The sequence below is a fragment of the Chaetura pelagica genome, unplaced genomic scaffold (assembly GCF_000747805.2).
Source record: "Chaetura pelagica isolate M959 unplaced genomic scaffold, ChaPel_1.0 scaffold69, whole genome shotgun sequence".
NCBI classification, from domain to species: Eukaryota; Metazoa; Chordata; class Aves; order Apodiformes; family Apodidae; genus Chaetura; species Chaetura pelagica.
Genome location: NW_009970724.1, coordinates 5084196 through 5100636, shown reverse-complemented (window position 1 = coordinate 5100636; position 16441 = coordinate 5084196). Strand labels below are relative to the sequence as shown.

The window sequence follows — 16441 nt, the reverse complement described above, 5'->3', positions numbered from 1 at the left end:
GTAAGGACCATACTGGCAAGCGTTGCCAGTAGGCTCTATGGTGCAGTCTTACCCAAAATACTTTTCTGAAAGTGAAACTTTTTTTCAAAATCCATCAATTTATTTTTCAAATGGACTTTATATATTCCAATGCATTAGGAGGTAACAGAATTGATAGGGCTTTCAAATGAATTTTTGCTGCTGTCATACATCTAAGTCCCAGAGGCCACAGATAAAAACCATGCCAGGGCATTAATTTTAGCATTATCTGGAAAAACACAGTTTTTGGTAGTGGTAACAAATGAAGGCCTTAGCATTATGTTTGAGAGGCCCTGCTTGAGAGGAATGAAAGAGGCTTGAGAATCAAAACAACAAAGGCTTCAGCCTTCCAATTTTGCCACTGATTTGTAGCTAACATCTTGGGCATCAGCTGCCTTCTGCAGTTCCCTAGTCTGATAAAAATAGGGACCATCATGCTTATTTATCTAATGCAAAACAGTGCTGTGATGGATTAATTATTTAGATAGCACTTGGAGTGCTATCCAAATGCTGCTTATTCATGTTTTCCCCACTGCAACAATATATCTTCATCACTAATAATAAACCACTAATTACAGTTGCCAAGAACACGAGAGTGGTGTTTACCACCTTATTTTAAATTTCATGACAGATGCCTACTTAAAAGTTATGTAAATATATGAAATTACAGTACATTTTTCTAATGACCCTGCTATGTCTTTTGATCCTATCCAAATTTTGACTACAGTAATGAATAGTAAAGATGACCTCTCTTCTGTAGAGCTACATAGACAGTTTCTACTGTATTCTCAATGTTTAAATCATGAAATGTAAAGAAGCCATTCTAAGCAGGAGACAGCTGGGTCGAAGGACTGCTGATGCCAATTATGCTTTGTACATAATAATGCACATTTTACCTATTTGGAAAAAAATTCACATTTATTTACTGTCAAACAGGTGTTAAACTTTACACTGGATGTTAGTGATGGGCTCATTATTAACAGGTTTACACAAAGGGATGAAAAAAGCAGAATTTTTTTGAAACAATTTACATTTCATTAGATTTTTATCATAAAATAAATTAATTACTAAATATAGGCAGAAGGAATATGGAAGAGTAATAGTTATGTTTTATTTATTTCTTTTAAGGGCAGGCACCTTTTATTCACGAGAAAGCTTGTGAGAAGTGTCCAGTGTCCCCTTTACCCCTTACCACCCAACCCTGACTAAAGAATGAACAGGGAATTGAGTTACAATCTTTGTTAGCTATACCAAATTTGTGCAAGGCTTGGCATAATTGGCTTCTAAAACAATTTCCTCCCAAAATTACAGTTTTTTTGGCAATCAAAATTCAAAACATAATAGAAACTAATGTCAAAGCAGAACACTGTTTACAGTGAAAAATAAGTGAAAATGGGTAGAACTTCAGTTTTAAACATACTACTGTACTATGAACAGAGTGTAAGAAAAACAGCTTATAACATATGTGCAACCAAGAGCTTTTCACAATATTTTCTTCAAACTCTTTTAATTTTTTTTAATGACCATTATATTTCAGTTGGACACAAATGTATTTACTTTACCCTAGCAATAGAACAAAATATAATTTCTTTAGCCATTTTTTCATTTGAACGGTTCATTGTACACTTGAGGAAATATATGAAATAAGGCCTGTGGCTTGATTGCTAGTGGTTAGACATGTATTCAATCTTTGCCCTATTGGAAAAGATTTGCAGTGAACTGCAAACTGTTGCAGAATGTCTCTCCTGCTTTTGCAAGTCTTGTCAGGAATAGTAAGGTACAGTAAATTTGTCCCACAGGATTTTAGTGCCTACGCCTTGTATATAATACAATGTAGGCCTAGGAAAAAAAAATGGTGCAGCCATATTTACAAATTTAGTTCACAAACTGCTGCAGTAAAATGGCTGGAAAGTGTTTATTTCTCTTTTTTTTTCACAATTTTGTTAAATTCAGCAGCAGAAATTATCTTAAAATACCTTGTTGGTATTTCTTTTCTTTGTAACAAATAATTCATTTTAGTATACTCTGTGTATATACAAAGTTTTTGTTTTATAAAAATTCACAGAACTGTGAGGTCCAGTCATCCCCGTTACTGGAGAACCACAGGGTCAACAGAATTGTCTCTTCAAGCAGATATGAGGGAGAGCCTGCACGGGGCCAGTTAAGTCTTTTTAATACTCATACGTGGCCTTTAATATTTCTTTGCTACACTGTTAAAGGCTTGTCACTAGTTGCATTTGTCCTTCTCTAACATCCCCTTCTGGGATACATCCTTCCTTGTTAATGGGAATTATGTAGCCGTCGCTGTTACCCCTGCTGATTTGATAGTACATCTGAAGCTGATGGCCAGCTCCTAGGTTTGGCATGCTCTTGTAGTAAATGTCCTCATTTTCACTCCTTCTGGAGGGAGAGAGATCTTCTTCAACATCGGGGCTGCTCTCTGGATACGGAGAGTCTCTGAGGTTGGGCATGCTTGTGTAAAGAGAGTCTCTGTTGGGGGACTGGAGGTGGTCATCAGCCTCAGCTGTCAGCTGTGAGACGTAGCTGTCGGTTCCTTCGGTCTTCACTTTCTTCTGGGGCTGGTATAGAAGGGAGTGAGTCCGTTGAGGAATGAGTGGGGCCTCAAGTTCTTTGTGGTGGAGCTCCAGCCCAGGAGTGTCACTGTGCATCAAAGATGAGGCATCTGCTACGATGGCATCATCTTCGCTACTGCTCCCACCGATCACCGCTTTGGCCGGTAGCGTGCGCTCCAAGTTGTGGTTCTTGCTGCTGCCCCGCAGGTTGTTGTGCACTAGTTCTGAAATGATCATTTTCTCAAAAGCAGTATCATTCAGACTTAGTCCACAGTCTACAACTTGCACGCTGTCATTATAGTCTCCGTTGCGCAATGAGTAGCTGTTGTTGAAATTACCATTTAGCGGTAGAGTATCCATGGCACTTGTATCCCTGGCATTGTTCAGTGAATGTCCTGAAATGGAAAAGGACAGTGCTGGTTATTGCCTGATGTGCTTTTTATCACTTAATTTTTTTTTTAAACAAAAGTCTTTTAATGTAGTTCAGGACAAAGTTGTACTTGGAAGTAAGACGTGAGAAAAGTTAGGTTATGGAACATTCCCAAATGTAAACAGTTGCACACCTTATAGGAAAGATGCATTGTAAAAATAGTAACATGTATTTCCTGTGGGGAATAGTGGCACTTAAGTTTCTTAATTTAGTGTCAATTCTGTGACTCTTCCACAAGGAACTGTTCACTCCATGCCCTTGCATATGTAATGCAAAGCAATTTATTTGGAAACATCTCTGTTTTGAAGTACACCACCATGATTTAGAAAAAGAAAATTAACAGAATTTGTCCTAAACAACACTAAATTAAAAAGGAATTAGATCACAGACATAACTAAAGGCAAATGTACAACATAAACCCACATAACTGGCAAGCAACTACTTTAACAACATTTCTAACAGTTTTTCCCTTTTTTTTTTTTTTTTTTTTTTTTTTTTGGAGATGAAGTAAAGAAAAGAATGAAAAAAAATGGATAAATACAAAGAATTTGATGTTAAACAAGGACAGCCATGTTTCACACTACAGGGACCAGGGCCCACAAGCACCATCCAACAACACGATAGACAGCAGGTGGAATGACTCACTTTGGACAACTCACATCATGTCTGTCTGCTCAGGCTATCTGGCCTAAGAGTAGCTGATATATAAAAGAAAGTAAAATGATTTATTGTAACATGATGAAGAATTACTGAGCTTCTCAGCAACTTAGTCAGAGCAAGGGTTCAGCAAATTAGATTACTAAGCAATAACAGCTTTTCTTTTCCCACTTAATGTAATTTTTTTGCACTAATATTCTGTCTGCCAACAACGGCCCCAGGCTTCCAAAGGTCAAAGTTTGCCTGCAGTCTGCATCAGTCACAGTGACAGCGCTGAATGAACCAGAATAGTTAATTAAGAGTTAGGCCCACAGTTACCATGGGCAAGGAAGTCAAATGCAGAAATGTTAGGAATTTCTGTAAGTATGGGTCACAGAAATTAAACCAAAGAATAAATATTAGTTGTGGAATGGGAAGAGGAAATCAGCCATGGCTGATATTTCATAGCTGCTAGAGGAATGACAGATTGGGTAAGTCTGCTGGAAACATGAAAAGAAGTTTAAGGGGAGAAAATGAAATCTTATGATGATTAAGGTCTTTATGCTTTCAGTTCTGGCTTTTTTTTTTTGGGGGGGGGGATGGGGGAGGGTGGTAACACAATAAAGAAAAGGTTTCCTATAGACACAAAGACATGTAAACTATGACAGCACAGTGCTTCCCAAGCAAAGGAAAAAAAAAACCGAAAAGTAACAAAAAAACCCAAACAAAACTTTGAAAGAACTTAAATAGTCTGAACCATGGAAAGTCAGATGGTTAGAGCATTCCTATGCACATAATCTACAGATATGTCTAGAAGTAAAGAAAGAATGGACTGAGTTTACTGAAATGAGACTGACCACTGTGAGGCTGCTGCATTATATGCAAGGCTTGGAGGAGCATAAGAAAAATGTTGTTTTGGAAAAGATCATACATTTTCCCCTTTTGTTTTTGTTTTTTATTTTTTTCATAATTAAAGCTGCAGCTTATCCTAGAAAATTCAGTCTTCTCTGGAAATATTGTTTTCAATTAAAAAGTAATTGCATTTTCTCAGGAAAAGATTTTTGTCTTCAACTTAAAAAAATAAGAGTAATAATTTCTAAATAATTCTGAGTAATTGGCAAATATTCTGTATTAGTGTTACTGTTAACTCCTCTCCATGTATACTGATTTAAATAGTGATGTGGGTTGTTTGAATGGTCTCTTTAAGCTTTGATTAAACAACTTTCTGGTTGTGCAATTTCATATATGTTGCAAGATTCTTCTTGCAACAGATTCAGCTGTGCAGAACATATGGCATTTATAAAAGTAGACAATACATGGACCACATGCTGGCATTCATTTCCCTCATGGAAGTGATTTAATTCTATAATTTTAATTCTCTTTTCTTCTGCTGAACAGATACCAAAATATATCTGATAATCCAAAATGAGTTTTCTATGATATACTGCAGAGTTAAGCACACTAGAATATATTCAAATTGGTTTGATGAGACAAATTTTGTTGCCCATGATCAGGTAATTAATTTGAAATCTTTCCATAGCCTGTAGCAAGATTACTGTGGGAATGTAAAAATATAAGGAAATTGTTCAGCATTTCTGCTTGACATTGCTTTGGTTTTAAACAGCAAATTATTTCAGCATTGCATAACTTCTGTTACCAATAAGGTTTGGTACAGATCTCATGTTGTTTCCCAAAAAGCAAGTACTTTTTGAATGGGGAAACATTTCATTTGCAAATCGTGAACCACTTGCCCGCTGAGTCTACTTAATGACCGCTAGTTATGTTTTAATTGTGCCCATTAAAAATCATGCTGAAAAAATTTACATTTGATAGGCAAAGTTAAGTTTTACTCCCATACTTGTCTCTCTGTAGGTTGCTAGAGGAAAGCATAAGGAAAGTAAGAAAACAAGAGAATGAAAATAGAAACTACAGTTCAGTTAAAAAAGAAATTTGAAATAAAAACTGGAAACAAGGTTTTATGAGCTCTTTATCAAGGATTTACTGTTCCAGTTATACTAAAGTGATCTTATGACTTGTCAAACAGTGACTGCTAGGTATTTACTGATGAATTGCACCACAATTAAAAAAAGCAACTAGCTAATGTTACAACAAAATGTTAGGTAAGTGATGACACCCCTTATTTCTACAGTACTAAACTCTTCTGTTACTCTCAAGATTTTCCTACAAGAAAATGATCTACCATAAAGCTGCACTATACTATAGTTTAGGTCTGTTTGATGCTGGATACAGTTTCTATGCTGGGGTATCCAAAGGTGTCAAGATGCCTTGTGCTGTTTTAGTACCTAATCTGTTCCATAAGCAGGTTTTTCTCAGCAAGCTTTAGAGTCAACCTTATATTGCATAGACATGATACCTCTAAGTGATATATATCTTGAAGATGGGCTCTCGGACCATGTGTTGTCAGTCCTGTAATAGTATATTAAGATTTATGCCACCTGTGTTAAAAACATGGATAATTATTGGTAAATACTGTTATGGCAAAGGCATTACTATAATATAGTGCAGTTTTACAAGCTGACATTGGCAATACTGTATTTCTCCAACTGACAGAAATTCAGAATGTACAGCTAGGGCATTGCAACTGGAGTTTCTATCTAGGGAAAAGAAGAGATTTGGAGCAAGCCAAGAAAAGCAGTTTTATTCAGGAAGTATAAGCACACCTGGTGAGTTAAACACAGGAGCTGAAGGGGCATTACATACAACTGTTTCAGCAAGCAATGTGTTATAGGGGTTGTTAGTGCCGTGTGGTCGAAGAAGAGGGTTTGTTAGTAGGTAATTGCCAGTCATTCCTAAAGTAAAAGAAACAGAAAAAAAAAATGTCAGTTCCTTAATTTTAGGCTGACAGTTTCAATAAACAATATTTTTTATTCATTATGAATCATGTAGGACTTGTCAAATGCAATTCAGCTGAAAATTTCTGAATGTATTTGAGCTATGTGTTTGAAATGGGAGTAGGAAAATACAGTTAGATTCCAGTAATTCACAGGTGCTGTTGAAATCCCCAAAGTAAACATCTGGTGAGAGTGACATTTACTAATGTATACAAAATCACTGTTACACAAGACTAGCAATTAAATGTGTAGAGAACAAGGTACTACATGAAACTATTATAACTTTAAAAATGATCATATAGAACACTTCTGTACAGAATTGAGAAAACTGACTTTCTCAAATTGAAACTTGTGACAGCATCAGAACTGTTATTCACTTAATTAAAAACACAAGGACAGTGGAAGGGAATTGCTGTTTTTCAAACAGACAGTGGATGACAAACTGCAAGAAGCATATCTTAGTATCTGCAAAAGTATGCATGCTGAGGGGAAAGCAAAATATTTGCTCTAAGAAATCAGAGAATTCACATTTTCTCCTGGAATATTCATGCTATAAATTTATCTGTCAGGTTTTTAAAAAGAACTTGAATGACAAATTTCCTTTCAACTATCAGTTTACAAACAATGTAAGATGACTCAAAGTACTACATGAACAGGTTTTTTTAAAACCCATTTTACATGTTAATGTAAGACCATCTAAACAACTAGAATAATTAGAAAAAAGCCAGCATATTTTGAGATGTTATTAAGTCAATTAATCTCTTCATTTCTAGCCACTAGAAGAAAAATGGTTTTAAATAATGAGCAACAACAACAAAAAAAACCCACACAGAAAATGCTGTGATTTAAAACTTACTTTAAACATTTAATTACAGTAAAATTCCACTTCCTTTTCTATTGCATTGCACAGCAGTATATCAGGATCAGTGTATTCCAGACCCAAGGACAACTGAAGAGCCAGCTTTTTATAGTATGGATATTTTTATTTGGCAAGGAAAAGATACTATATATTCCAAATATTAATGCTTTTGTTCTACCATTAATACTTGGTAACAGTAATGAGCAGAAAATTCTAAGATTCAGATAATTATTGCCTAATTATGCTAATCTTGTTTGAAAGGTTTTATCCTAGCTTTTTTCAGTTGTAATATACTTATTACAGGAAATACTAACTGAAACATATTTTGTTCAGTTTTGGGGTTTTTATTTGTGTACTGTGTTTAATCTTGGATAGAATTATTAGCTGTAATTTATAGTTAAGAGAATGGGTTTTTAAATACTTTTTTTTTCACCTTTAAAAAAATGATTTTTATTTTAAAGGAAAAATGACATTTGTGAGTAATTTCTAAACTATCCTTATACATATTTATCTCTGAGATAGTGACAATATTATAATTAAATAAGGACAATACCAATCTTTCTAATCAGAATGGCAGAATACCTGATGACTTGAGACAAGAGCTCCAAAGCATGGAGAAGCTGCCAAGACCTCTCTTCAACGCTGTATTAACTGAGGGTGCAGCAGAGTGAGAGCAAACCTCAGGAGTCCGCAACACTAAATTAGGGTGAATTCCTGGACTTTCATCTAAAGTGTCTTCACAGAATTACAGTAAGATACTGGAAGGGAATGTGCTTCTTGCAGGGGTATGAAAAATACACATTTTCTACTTAGGAGAAATAACTTGATTTTGCTAGAAGAACATAGAAGATTCAGATGGGGGAGCAGTGAGAGACACATGTTTTATCCACTTCCTATATGCCAAATAGCCAAAATAGAACCACGCTTTCTGAAATATTTACTTTTGAAAAATGTCACGCTTTTTACTTCCCAAATGAATGTGTGTTATATACATGTCCCTACTACCAAATCTTTAAAAAAAAACCAACCAAAAAACAAAACTGAGAAAAATTTGCTAGTTGTGGTTGATGAGGGTTTTACAGCAGCCCTGACTGACAGTGGTAGATTTTCTGTCTGACACTTTCTGAGTTGAGTAGGAACTGGTTACAATGGCTCAAGTCTAGGTGTTTTTCTCCTAGAGATGTGGGTGGAAGAACAGGCTTTGAACTTGCCTTGCAAAGAACAGTCTTCCCTCCACTGCTAGCTCAAACTGCCTTAGAAAAACACAGGGGGAAGGGGAAAGAGGAAGGGACATTCTGTCTCAGTTAATACCCTTGTCTTCTAACTGGACATGAGAATGAGGTTACAGATTTCAAAGTCTATTTGAGCTGAGAAATTTGGAGTTTTGGCTTCTCTGTGCCTGAAAATCTGGATACTGTCCCATGTGACAGATACGATGCTCTTTGAAACAGAAAAGGTATATGCTTTACAGACATCTTGTGCATAGAAATGAGATCAATTAGATTTCACTGGGAAAATTTCTGTGCCTAAAAATCATAGTAAAATATGCATTAAAATGTTACTGCACTCTTATTTCTGTTTCAGATTTAATCTATAAAGGTTAGGAAAGATTTAAAATTATGATTTTGCTTTTAAGTTAAATTATTGGTGAAACTTATTTAAACACATTTCCACAAATGGAGAAATTCAACTCCTATATCATGGGGCCAGTTAAGGGAACATGGTTTTAAAATATGCTGGTGGATGACTTTAAAACTCTGCTTTTAGAGAACATTTGTTCCAGATTATTATTTTTTTTTAAGCAATCTTTTCAATTCTTCTGTGTTAAACAATATAAAATCTGTATAAAATTTAAGGCTTCTAAAACTGAAATGTTCCCAGTGACTGACCTTGATTAAGTGTTGAAGTGCTGTTGATGTCACCTGAGATAAAAGACGATTCAGATTGTTTTCTCACAGTGTCGTTCCACATCCTCCTTATACGACTCTGTTACGTAGTGAGACAGAAAATAGCAAGTTATCAAGATTTTTTTCCAACTTATGTGCTGTTATGTAGAATATTTTTGTTTATTTTGGCCTAAAGTAAGCCATTCTTCTGGCACATAATTAAACTCCTTTTGTTATTAAAAATTTAATTCATTAAATTTCATTTAGATGAAACATGAAGGTATAAACATTCCTATAAACAAGCCCCTCATTGCAAGAAAAGTAAGGTGTTTGCACAAGACCAAAGTAAAAGGAAATGTTTAAAAAGATATCCATTCTACTATGCAGAAGTATGTATTCACCATCTAATTAATAATAATGAGAAGGCAATTAGTGCTTCTGATCAGAACACATCTCAGTTGGCTTTTTATAAATAAGGTTGATTAAAAGATGCTGTCAAAATCTTTGTTACCTGAGTGCCAGAGGAATAGCGAGCACTAGTTCTTGTTGTTGATGCCTTCACTGAACTGTGGGGGCTCTCAGTTGGAAGTCCCCCACAGCAGTAGGAATGTCGGAAACATTTGCCATATTCCTTACGTACCTACAAGGGGGAAAAAAATACTTAGCACAAAAAAAGCAGTGTTAAATTTCCACTGGCAAACATACATGAACCTTGCACTAAAATTACTCACACGCTTTTCAAGCAGCAGATAATTCTTTTCTGTTGAATTGCTGACCATTAGCAAATCAGGTCTTTTCCTCCACTTAGCAGCAACATTATCAGCTATGCAGGATTTCTGAGCAAATTATTTCCAAGGTATACACTCACTCCATATAGATGTGCCTGAATTACCATTACTGAGTTACAGGATTATTTTAATTGATCTTTATATTGCAGATTAATGTAGTTATATTTACCTGAATTGAATGCTGGTGGAAAATAGTCCTTTTTATATGAGCTTTTGGTGCAGAAACCACAGAAAGCCTATCTGCTCTCTCTAGCACAGTAGAAGGGCTGAGCACTGCTCAGTACTGCCTGCTCTGTTACCCCTTCCAGAAAAAGTGTGCAAAACCTACAATGACTATCAAGGCATTTTCACGTACAGTTATTTCTGTGTAATTCCAAGAGCTGCCAGCTCACACGGTCACACCTGCTTCAGGATTGTACAAAGCTCACAAGGTGCCACTGCCCCATCCTAGGCAGAGCACCAGGTCTGCTGGTGGATGCACTGTCAGTGTCCCAGAGTAATATTCTGAACTGTAAAGGCTGGGAAATCAAGCATCTTTCACATTTAGGACCAAAAACCTCGATCCTTATTATTGTCTTTGCTGAACCTAGAAATCTGAATACAGCTATGTATATGAGAATTTTGTTTGACAGAGCAACAAAACTAATTAATTACTTTTTGGCCTGCATTTATTCACCTTCTGTTTCCAGACACCTACTAAAAACTTTAGGTTTTTTAATTTATGTGTGTTAACATTTGTCATTAAAGTAATCAGGTTTAACTTCCAGAGCAGTTAATTTTCTCATATTTGGTGACTGTTACACTTGACTACTCTTTCCAGATAATAAGAGAACATAACACATCTTGGCAGCATGACAGCATCAGTGAAAGGACACAGTGGATAAAATTTGTGTAACAAGTGTAATTCTAAAGTGGTAAAGTATCTTCCACCAGATACTTGGGAATCTAAGTGTATCTAAGTGTAATGGCTTTGAACTGGAAGAGGACAGATTTAGGTTAGATGTTAGGAAGAAATTCTTCACTCTGAGGGTGGTGAGACACTGGAACAGGCTGCCCAGGGAAATTGTGGAAGCCCCATCTCTGGAAGTGTTCAAGGCCAGGTTGGATGGGGCTTTGAGCAGCCTCGTCTAGTGGGAGGTGTCCCTGCCCATGCAGGGGAGTTGGATCTAGATGACCTTTAAGGACTCTTCCAACCCAAACCATTCTGTGAACTTCTACATCAATGAATTTCTGGGTAAAGTGGGATTTCAGCTAATCTGGAAAGTCTGCTTGATCTATAGTATGGAAGGAAAGTTACATGCATGTATAAAGAGAAATGGGGAAAAGTGGAACAAGCTACTAGTGTGGATTTACAAATGCCATTTGCTGTTTCCAGTATTACAAAAATTTACTTATGGAATACCATAGTGTGATGTTTCTATAAACCACAAGGTTGAAGAAAAGTTCAATAGTGCCTTAACATCAGGCTAGCGACAAAACTTTATTTTTATAAAAGAATATGCTACATACTTTAAGTGAACCCCTATCTATATCAGCACAAAAGACACAAAAAAAACGAAAACAGAAATGTACAGACATAGCATTATAATGTTTAATTCTGTACTTTGAAAAACTTAAATCTATATATATGATCAATAGATGGTATAACACCTAAGAAAATATATTTCTGAACATTAATGGATATTAAATGCTCCAAACCACTACACAATAGAGACAACAACAATCAGAACTGTATTTCTACCCAAATACCACCCTCCAGGGCTGGTTTTGCTTAATGCCTGTATGGCAGTGAATGTACATTATATGTCAGTACTACACATTCCTCTGTCATTATTTCTAAATTATAGCTTGTTGGAAACTGATGGAAGCAACAGCACTATCATCTTGTCAGAACTGGAAACATAATAGTTTTCATTTTCACAATTCTATTTTTCTGTTCAATTTAGTGACCAACTAGTAATAACAGAATGAAAAAAAACTGTATTAGCTATGCAGACAAAGGGTAGGATAATATCCAGTCGAAGGAATCAGAACTTAAAATCTTAAATAGAAGCTTTAACATCCTTTCAGGTATAAATCTTATTGCTTTAGGTTATGCTTTTTCACGCTTTACTGGTATTTTAATATTGCTTTTTGCTGACTCCACTTAATATAAAAACAATGCACAGCTGTAAAAAGAAATAAAAAAGGAATCTGATTTTCAAGTCCAATAGAAGTGGTAGAAAGGGCAACATTAAATGAAACGCTAATCTAGAAATTATTTGTATTTTGAGAATGTTTGCATTTTTCCTCTCTCTTCTTAGGCTGAATCTCCTCTTTAAATGTGCTTTTGTTCTCTCAAAATGAGAAGAGTCCCATGTTCATCTGGATAAAATTCTTCCTGTCTACCAAATCTTTTTCTAAATTGTGTCTGAATGCCACAGTCTACACCAGATTTAGAGACACTGGTACTGTTGGAGCTGGTACAGCTGAGAACAACCAAGAACAAGTTATTTTTGTACTTACACAACAACACTTTATCCAATCATCAGTTAATTATGTCTCTGGTAAGCTAATAATTCCTAAGTCTCCAGCCTAAAACTGGTAAAAGTATTTACAATCTAAATATTGAAAAGTGGGTATTTCAAAATGTAGGATGTATTGAATTTTATGTTAGATTTTTTGGGTGGGATTTTTGTGATGTTTACCCTGCTTCTCAATTCATATTTATTTCCTTGGCCGTATCTTCTAGCACAGGCTATGAGCTTTGCTCTTTTGTCCTTCATTAAAGCACCTCTAAGGCATCCTTGGAAACAAATCTCTACCCTCAGTCAGAGTGGTACAGAGAAAGGAAGAAAAAGGGTGTAAGGAACCCAAAAAGAGTCCCACCCAGATAAGCCCCTCAATTCCTTCTCTCCTGTTTGCTCCTCTCTCCCCTGCAAGCCTTCGCTCTCCTCAGCAGATTCCTCTGCTCCCATTGGGCAAATGGGAGCAGAACTAATTTAGCACATCCCACTTATGAGGGAAGGCTCTTGCCAGAGAATTCCACTTTCTCCAGTTAAGACCATGAAGCTGTTGGAATTCTGGGGGAGGCAAACACTTGAAAAAAATAGTTATGCTGGCATCTTTCGTAAACCGTCCCCATTAGCAGCTGTCTAGCATTAATGAATTTTTTCTAAGGTGTGTTGAAGTTCATAATAAAATTAATTTTCAGATCTCAATTTTGTAATGAATGAGCACTCATAGTACAAGCCCTGCCTATCACCCATAGCTTTAACAGCTTTATGGGAGAGGTCTTCTGCCTTGAGAGAGTTTTCAGGCTGAGATGAGCTGATACTGTAAATGGTTTGTTGTTCGCAGTGCTGCAGTGGAGGCAGGATTTGTCTCAGGAGCACATAAAGGACTTTTGGCTCCAAATCCAGACTAACACATACCCCATTACCAATGTTAAACAGTACATTTTCTATGGTAATTTTCTTCCCAAAGCCTCAAAACTTTTCAAGCCCAGGCTGGAAACCCTGCATCCATTTTAAACCTGCCCAGGCCACAGAGCAGTTACATGACTCTGCCAAGCACACACAGGAAGAATTGCCTTCGAATATTAGTTCCCTCCTCAAACTACTTCATATTCCAGTTCTTGACATTACTACTTTTTTTCTCTTTAAGAAATATATGTGGTATTTTTAGGGAGTTAGGGAATAGACATCTGTGTTCTCAGTAACTTACTTTCTTTTGAAGGGCACAATGAAAGATGAAAATAAACATTCCTTGGAAAGCATTAAATACTGTGAAGAGATAGGTCATCACAACAGTCCCCTCGTTGATAAAGAGCAGGCCAAATGACCATGTTAGGCCAAGGAGACACAGGAGAGCAAATGCACCCAGGACCCAGGATCTGTAAAAGAAAATTCATTTTAGTAACATTACTTATGAGAAAGGATGTTGCCAAATCCAATATTAACATTTCAGTTCCTGCAGTTGACTTTTACTAGGTTCATATTCAAATGTAAAAATTCCTTGGGTTTAACCTTTTATCTATTAAAGAAAGAACAATTCCATTTAGAACTTTTAGTCTCCAGTGAAAACAGCAAGAGTAGATATGACCTTTTTCTTTCTCAAGAACTGCACAGGATATCAAAACTATTTTGAAATGCAGAAGTATAGTACAAGCCCCAGCTACTCCATTGCTTTAACTGCTTTTAGAAAAGAGATTGATAAATCTGGCTTAACCACTAATCACACCATAGATTTTAAACAGTGGTGCTGCCATATGACACCAAATAATGTAACACAAAGGCACAAAGGTTAAACAGCAGATTAAAAGCCTAGAGCCCAAATCTTTAATGCTCAGATAAACTCAACTAAACTGAAGCTAGATGATCTAAGTTCCACATGGAAAAACCCTGCTGAAATGTGACAAAAATATGGATATTGCTCTACAGAATACTCTTAAGAAAGATACCATCATGAATAGGTTAAGGAAAAGGAATTGTAGAGAACGGCACAGAATGAAAGGGAAAGGGAATTTAGTCAGTGAATTCCACATCTAACTAATGATCTTACTTGATAAATGGCTTATTATCTTCATAGCTAGAAAGCATTATAAGCAGAAAAGAGAAACAAAATTATTAGACAGAATTGAAACAGAAATTAATAAGAGCATATTTAAGTGTCTACAAAAATTAGTCAAAATCAGGAAATTCAAAATGCAGAGGCAAGCAATTTAAAATTATAAAGGCATTTAATAGTTAAAATTCATTAGCAAATCAGGTATCTCAAAACCAGTTAATTAAAATTAAGGGAAATCCACAATATTGACCGAGTTTGTAAAGTTAGAAATCATGCTAGAAATTTGTTAATGTACGGTTCTATCTTACCCAGGTAAGTCCGTATTATAGTAGCCATCACAAACACGGTAATTACTGGTGTGGATGAGAAGACAGAAAGAGGAAAAGGAAGAAAAGAGAGATGCTAACGATTAGCTCTCTCTCTCATCATGCAACATGCAATGAAGCTGATACTGACCTATCTAGAATATCTAGTTCACATTGTTAGCCTTACTGAAAATCTCCCTTCACCATTTTCAACATTCAAAGCAAATCTGTAAGACCCTTTCGTATCCAACCCTCAGTGTTAGAAAGTTGCACTATCCCTTCAGTGTTGATAACAAAACCTTCACTAAAATGTAAAGCTATACCGAGCACAGGGAAAGACTGTCTAAAGAAACAAGAGGTGCCAAGGTCTTGTTCATTTTATAACACTTGTATTACTCTGCAAAAGGGATACTGCAGTGCAGCACCATGACAAAATAACCATTGGTCAAATTAACATAAAAACAGCAGATAATCTTCACGCTAACAATAATAATAGAGTCAATTCTCTTGAGAGAACAGGATTACGAGTAGAAACTGCTCAGAATCCCTAAATCAAAAAGTCATTTAACAAAACAAACTTAATATAATCACATCAGCCATGCAAACAGGAACATCGTTTTTGAACTGCATTTTAAATGCAAATGAAATTACTACAGTGCTGTGGCATTTCCGTGAAATAGTTTCTTGGCACTAGTTCCACGCTGAAATTATCTAATTTTGACCGGCGTTTGTGACATTACAGCAACAATGTGACGAAAGCAGGATTGGATCTTTTTGCTTCTAATTGACATCTGCAGTTGCTGGGAGACAATGGCATGTGCTCCTAATGGAGAGTAGCTTTCAATCAGTTCAGCAATCAGAAAATAATCATAGTTCTCATACTTGAACACAAAGCACTTACTTAATGTTTTCCAACCTGCTAGAGTCTGGTTTCAAAGTATTTGAGTGCTTCACCATTTTGCACAATGTGATCACCAAGAAGATAAGATTCAGCTGTCAAAACAGATAAGAATGAAATTAAACTACTTCAGTAATAGGTTGAATAATGATGTTGTTACAGACTAAACAAAACCTCCATAGTTTATTTTCAAATATGTAGTGAAACTAGTAACTACATCAGACAGTCTTAAAAGGTGATTGCAAATACTGAGGGAGGAAAAAAATGTTAGAACTCCTTATTTCACTTAATTTTCCAAATTCACCACATAATCATGAACCACCATATTTAGCTCAACTCCAACACTTGTCAGTCAGTCTAGCTCTGCTTTCCAACATGCTGTGTTCAACTCTGCCTGTCACCTCTGGCCCTGTTCCCCATCTCACTGACCTCTGAGGACTATGGTTACCCCTTTACTGTACTATACTAGTTGTCTTTTTATGACCCCATCTTGCTTCTGGTATGTTTTTTGCCTTTAGTGGCTTCTCCCATTCTTTTTTTTAATTCCATTTCGTACTCATAAATCCCAATGGGGTCTTGAGAGCAGCCTAAATGTAACTGAGGAAAAAGAAGCAGAAAAAGAAATAAGAAACACAGAAGATGTAGCAA

At 36.0% G+C, this 16441-nt stretch overlaps 1 protein-coding gene across 1 annotated transcript in view; it reads right to left on the bottom strand.

Annotated features, from left to right (window-relative positions):
- Nucleotides 1-917: 917 nt before the first annotated feature.
- The window catches only part of LPHN2 (latrophilin 2), a 125810-nt gene continuing 110286 nt past the window's right edge, over nt 918-16441 (bottom strand). Inside the window, 5 exon segments of the mRNA XM_010006598.1 lie at nt 918-2986; nt 9258-9354; nt 9766-9894; nt 13748-13916; nt 15797-15888. Of these exon segments, the coding sequence (XP_010004900.1) occupies nt 2232-2986; nt 9258-9354; nt 9766-9894; nt 13748-13916; nt 15797-15888 (1242 nt within the window). The 3' untranslated portion in view covers nt 918-2231.